The 6616-nt window shown below is 35.2% G+C and overlaps 1 protein-coding gene across 1 annotated transcript in view; it reads right to left on the bottom strand.

Annotated features, from left to right (window-relative positions):
• The window catches only part of RSPO3 (R-spondin 3), a 76025-nt gene that overhangs the window by 38430 nt on the left and 30979 nt on the right, over nucleotides 1-6616 (bottom strand). Inside the window, exons 2-4 of the mRNA XM_006926149.2 lie at nucleotides 6240-6431; nucleotides 4562-4708; nucleotides 588-785 (exon numbers count right to left, since the gene is read on the bottom strand). Of these exons, the coding sequence (XP_006926211.1) occupies nucleotides 588-785; nucleotides 4562-4708; nucleotides 6240-6431 (537 nt within the window). The remainder of the gene's footprint in view (nucleotides 1-587; nucleotides 786-4561; nucleotides 4709-6239; nucleotides 6432-6616) is intronic.

Raw genomic sequence — 6616 nt, 5'->3', positions numbered from 1 at the left:
ATATAATATTATATATATATAATATGGCCTTGTTTTTTTACCTCACATGTAAAGTCAACGTTAAAACATATATACATTTAAATATTTTAAAAATCCTCTTACCTTTAAAATATGTTTATCTACAAAAGCCTACAAACTAACTGTACTCCTTTGGTTTTTAGGCAATAAATAAAGGAGTATGTTGATTTTTGGTATCTTTTCACCATGATCTTGTACCACATGATATTAGATCTGGTGTTTATGAGGCTTCCCAAAGGTTTTCTAGGAACTAGGAATGTGGATGATAAGAAAGATAATATACCCGCTACCCCCCCACCTGTCAGACAGACCTAAATGCCTGTGAAGTAGCCTCCTTCATCAGGATTCAATGAGCACACTTCTATAGTAGTTTAGAATTCTGGTATCGGGCTCCATTTTTTAAAATTATACATCTATATTCTGTAATTTACAGCCCACATATTCTGTGAGTGGCATACATTTTAGGGTTTTGGACACAGGTGATAATATTAAATGTGTCCCAGGAAAAAAGTGAAATTTCCTCAAGTTATGAAGATTCAAATAAGCACATTTTGTTAGTTTGATTGTACCTCGTTCTCCCTTCTGACACTTCTTTCTTTGCACTGTACACTTTCTTGTCTCACTGGTGGGGGGACACAGGTTACCCTTTGCTGACGGATGCTGTGTTATTTCTCGGACCCTTGTTTCAGTCCCTCTTTTGAAGCCACATGTTTTTCCTTTCTTCATGCAAGGACTCCAAGGACTCCATTCACTGGCCTCACAGTGCACTGAAACAGAACAGCAGAAACAGCATCAGCTGGCTCACCAATATTGTTACGATTGTTAAATAAACAAAAAAGTGTGCTTCCATCAATTCTTGCCCAAATTCTGAGGAGAAATCCTGTAGAATAAAGCTGGACAAGATTACTTAAAGATAAAACAAAGAGAAAAGGAAAGGCAGGAATAGAATGTTTTCAGTTTTTTAGTACTCATATTATCAGGTAAATTTATTCTTGCATTAAATTTACTTTTCACTCTAGATTTGATTAACTCATAATATTACTCACAATTGATGATATAAGACGCTCTTTCCACAAAAATAAGTTTCTAGTAAATTTTCTTGCTGACTTCTGATTTAAAGAATCCTCACTTTAGAACAGAATGTTATATTTCATACAACCTCAAGGAAAAGAACCTAAATGTTTTAGAAATTTAAACTCATTTGCCACACATTTTTTCATATGCTTTTCCAGTCACTTTCAAGTATTTGAATGCAACAGAAAGTTAAATGGAAATTATTACATAAGTGAATTTAACTTTTTGTGAACTTAAATGCTGTTATACCATTATAGTTCTGGTTAAAGAATAGAGCAACCTAGTCACTTAATGATATCATAATCTTTTGCCAGTTAAGAGCATATCTTCTATACTGATATTAATCATTAAAAAGCAGTGAATCTTTAGCACATACAAATAAAAACACCTCCAAGAAATCAAATAGAAAAATAAAAATCAAAGTCTGTGGGCTGTCACTTCATTCAGTATCTATGTAATGACAGAATTAAGAGGGCTAAACTAGAAAAAATTATATGATGTGGAAATGATTAGAACTTTCATAATTTTTAACAATAATGAAGGTGGTTTATGCAAATGTATACCTAGACTTCAGAAAAACAGATTTTAAAAATTACGGTGTAGTTAGCTGTCAGTTCTTAATCACATGATGAATGGTTCTAAAAATGAAATTCTAACAACAATCTTAGATAACTCCATTGAGGAAGAAGAAGGGAAATATTCAAAATTAATGAGTTCAGACAGTAAAAAAAATAAAATGGTATAGCTAAAAGTCTCAAGAGAAGGAGAATTCTTTTCTAGAAAAATACTGTAGAATAAATCTATAGTATTAGCGCCTAAAAATATTTCTGGAAAAAATGGAAACTCTGGAAAACATGTAAAGACAGAAAATAAGGTTACTTAAGTTAAAGTCAGGTCATTAAATGAACATCGTAGAACTAAGGCTCTCTCTGGTTAACAGATAATTAAGAAAAATCAGAACTACTCCACTTTGGTATTTATTTTATCTTCTGTATTAAGAACCATCTTAAAACTGTAAATAAACTATTCCCTAATGAACCACATGTCTCAAAAAAGTAATTATCTCCCTGCCCCTCAAGTGGTCATGCTGTGGTTGATCATCACTCTGGAACACTGTAAAAGAGATTCTTGAACTAGAAGGGAAGTTCAATTGGATGTCCCGTCAGTACTTAAACACCATTACAACATCATTACTTGTTTGCTCTCATTCTTGTGGACCAGCTACATGGTACCATAGAGAACATAGCAAGGACATGTTCCTTGCTACTCACTCTTTAGAGCTGGGTATCTTCCCTTGTTGACTAGTTAAATAAAGCCAGGTTTCTAAGAGGAGCAATAAGAATGATAGATTGACAGTATAGAAAGGAAGCAAACATCTGGAGCACAAAGTAAATGAAATATGTTCCTCTATAAAATGGGATTTGGTGGACATTTATACTTAATTTGACCTGCAAACCATGGGGAATGGTTTCCTCCCAATTGAAAATCTAGGTAAGAAATAAGTCATATAGTGTAGGTTTTAGCAAAGAGAGAAACACATTCTTTAGTCTCTTGGGTGAGCACTAGAGAGCTAGGGTCAAGGTACTAATGATAGCACTGAGAATAACTCACTTGCCTCCTTGGGATCATCTTTCCAGCTCTCTGAGTCCTAGTTTTCATATTTGGTAAAGGAACAGTCTTTTATGGTCCTTTGTGATAATTAAGTGGGTCATCACTTTTTGTGAAATTCTGAGGCAAGCCCATGGGCATGGCCTGTGCAATGCTTGCAGGCTAGAAACCATGTGATGGATGAAATCCCATATGGAGTGAACAACAAGAGCCAGTCCTGAAACAAGTTGCTGATTTGCACCACTAGTGTGTCCTATGCCATTTATACCTGTTCAATGAGTCAGATTTGCTAAATGGCCTTTAGATTGCTAGCTTCTATTCTAAAATATATAATTTCTTAAATTTTATTGTGTCAAGAAATAGTCTTTGCCTCAATGGTAGTATAATTTGCCAGAAAGCTTTAAAGACTAATCCAATAGTGCCAGGTGTTAAATGCTCTCTATGATAAGAAAGCATTGATATATTTAAGACAAATAGCCTTCAAGGACTGAGTGCTACATCTTCAACAACTAAGAAAATCTAAATATGTGCCCCTTTTCCTGGGTAGAGAAATACCACAAACTCTCTGCAATCCATCCTGAATTTCTGAATATTCCACAGAATTGTTTTCTATTTTTTTCGTGTTTGGAACTTGTTACTTCTAATCATCAAAGCTCAGTACCTACCAAAAAATATAAACTTTTTGAAGCTTTCTCATGTACCTTTTACCCTATTTCTAAGCCGTTTTTCTGTTTTTACTGACTAGAGAGAAAAAAGATTGAACCAAAATGAACTATGAACTGTTTCAGGATTGTTGTTTTCCAGATGCTTCTGAAATTATCTTTAAAATATCATCTATTTATTTCATTCTGCCAAAACCTTTGTTTAGAAAGAAATGTTCCATGTGGACCTGAAATGGTTAAACCACTACTTTAGAGTTATTACTCCAGCACTTTAGATTCTAATGAGTCAGTCTGTGGGGACCACAGGGGAGTCCTGGAGACTATCTTGTACCGAATCAGGAGGACATTTGTGTGGCTATGCCAGCATCAGCGCAGCATCAAAGGTTCTCGCAGCTCTTGCCCAGGGGATTTTGAGATTTAGTATGCTGTTTTCCCATTTGGTTTGGCATCTGCTCCCCAAGTGTTCATCAAATTTGTAGCTCTAGTAGCTGCACAGCATTTAAGAGAAGGAAAATATAGCCTGACAGTGATCTGTTATTTAGACAAACAACTTGTCTGAGGGACCTCCCCTCCAGGAAACTCAGCCTGCAATTAATCAGACCCTGGGACTGTCTCCTCTGTCAGTTTGAGTAAATCCAAAATTCTCTCCTTGTTTCCGAATACCTGCACGAGCAGAACATTTCAGCAAAGCAGTGTGAAAGAAAAAAGTGAGATTTTTAACTATATCAGTTCCAGTTCTCTAGGTCTTTGATCTGTCTACTGAGCATTAATGGGCTGTATCAAAAGAATGTTTTCCTCTCCTTGGAAAATAACATTGGTCACTGATTGAGATTAGACCTAGGTGTTTGTGAAACTCTTGTCCTAAGGTGGATACTTAGTTCAAGACCAAATTTATTTATATATATAAATTACTGTAAGTAAAATTCCATTAAATTGTAATACAAAATAAATCTATAATGATCAGAATAGTTGAACAATTATTAAAAGTCCCTAAGAAATTATGGAGCACCCACAGCGTGTTACAAAGTACCATGATGCATGCTGGGTAAAACTATGGGAATGCCAGAAACATGGAAGGATGGAAAGAGCTTGTTGCTGACAGTCCCTCATATTCTCATGAAACAAGACTTTAAGAAGCTCTTCCATGGAGAGTGACATTATCGTCTGAGGTGTTTCTATATCACAGAGTTCCTCCTCACCAATACTGACGCACTCCATAGTGTGGTTGTTGGCTTCCAACCCTTCTGGGCAATTGTCAAGGCACTTTCCCAGGTGTAAGTAAAATCCACTTTTACACTTTGTGCAGAAATTTTTGTTAAAACAGGTATCACAGTCAGCTTTGCATTCTGAAAGAGAAAGAAGGAGAAATATGCTTTCATTAACTTCACTTAACTATTGTTGATCCAGTTCTGTATGCTTACAAAAGAAGGACATGCGACTTTTGTGCCAGACAGTTAGGGTTCAAAATTACTTTGCCAAAATAAATTAAGGATTCATCCAGTGTCATTTAATTGATGTATATCAGTCATTGATTTCAAAATTATTGTGCTGATGGCCTTATAAAAAAATTTTGGTAATATGTCTACTGCCAAGAATGTTTATAAGACCGAGTATCAATTTATATTAATTAAATGATAGTGAAAATGTTTCATCAGAACTTTCATGAAATATACTATGATATTGCCTTTGTGCTATTCTTGAGGCCTATTCATTTATTCAGCAAGAATTTGCTTGTCCACTATGCGCCAAGTATTATTCTAGGTATTGGTGGAAAAACAGGCCCAGACTTCACAAAGCTTATATTCAAGGAGGAAAGAAACTATAAAAATAATAATAATAATAATTAACTCTTATATGGTGATACTATAAGTCAGACAATGCCATAAGCATTTTGCAATATTAAGTAATTAAACATTACAATAACTCATTGAGATGCCGCTATTATGATTCCCATTTTACAGATAAGGAAACAGGCTCAGCAAGGTTGTGTAACTAGCCTAGGACCACAGAGCACATTGGTTTTTAGAACCAGGTTCCAGAGTAATAAGTGCTGTGGAGAAAAATAACAACAACAAAAAAAAAGGTAGGAAAAATATATGAAAAATGATAAAGGGAAGGGGTTGATTATTTTGGAAAAGATGGTTGTAAAAGGCCTTTCTGAGAAGGTGACATATAAGCCAAATCTCGGATGAGAGGAGAGAGCCTGTCAAGCAAAGGTGTAGGCAAAGAGCTTTTCATATTGCCAGAACAGTGAGTTTAGAACAGTAACTGCAAAGACTTCGTTGTGGAAAGATCCTCTAAGAAGGCCAGTGTGGTTAGTGGGAAGTCGTTGAGGGGCAATCATTAGAGATTGCCAGTGTAGGCAGGGCTACCTATAGTGTAGGACAGAAGAGTGAGATTTCCTAATTTACATTTTAGAAGGTTACTAAGTCTACAGTGTGGAGAGTAGGTTTTCAGGATATAACGGTGTTTCCAATATTTATTCCACCTAATAAATAAATGTTTAAGTTGCTATACTGTAATCCTTCTTGAAGTGAAAATAGCTGAATTGATTCCTTAAGTCATTAAACACTTAGATTTTTTTAAGTAATGGGAACTCAGATGGCACTGATGTTTGCAGTATTTTCCTATAGGTTCAATGAATAATAACCATGAATGAAACAATGAAAAACAAAACAAAACAAAACACTCTTGAGTGTTCTCTATAAGTGGTGAAAGTTTCCTGCCCTGAAGGCTAAGTCCATGTGTGGTTTAGCCTAGTTATCAGGTAAATATTATTATTTATTTAACGCTAGATATCACAAATATCCTAGAAGCCATTTAGGATCTGGAAAGTCCTCAAAGATGATTCAAACATAATTTTGTGTAGGCACTTACTTGTACACTTATTTATATCTGGATATCGAGTTCCATAATATCCACTTGGACACGAAGAGAGACACACTCCAATCTGCTTCATGCCAATTCTTTCCAGAACAAAAAATAGTCTGGGCTTACATGACAAACATCCATTGTAATCTGAACATGTTGCACAGCCTCCTTGGCAGCCTTGACTGACATTAGGATGCACTGGGGGACAAATGTGGAAAGACAAAAACAGAGATTAATCATAAATACAGAAGTTCAATGACATTCTCTAGGCAGGATATACATATTCTTCCATTAGCTTTCAATTTGGTGATATTGAGTAAATGAGTTGGCATTTTTTCCCTTTTCTTTTCTGTGATCTGGTATTATATATATATATATTTGTT

Source organism: Pteropus alecto, unplaced genomic scaffold, assembly GCF_000325575.1.
Source record: "Pteropus alecto unplaced genomic scaffold, ASM32557v1 scaffold79, whole genome shotgun sequence".
In the NCBI taxonomy this organism is placed as follows: domain Eukaryota; kingdom Metazoa; phylum Chordata; class Mammalia; order Chiroptera; family Pteropodidae; genus Pteropus; species Pteropus alecto.
Note: the sequence above shows the minus strand (reverse complement) of the source record. Positions and strands in the feature narration are given on the sequence as shown.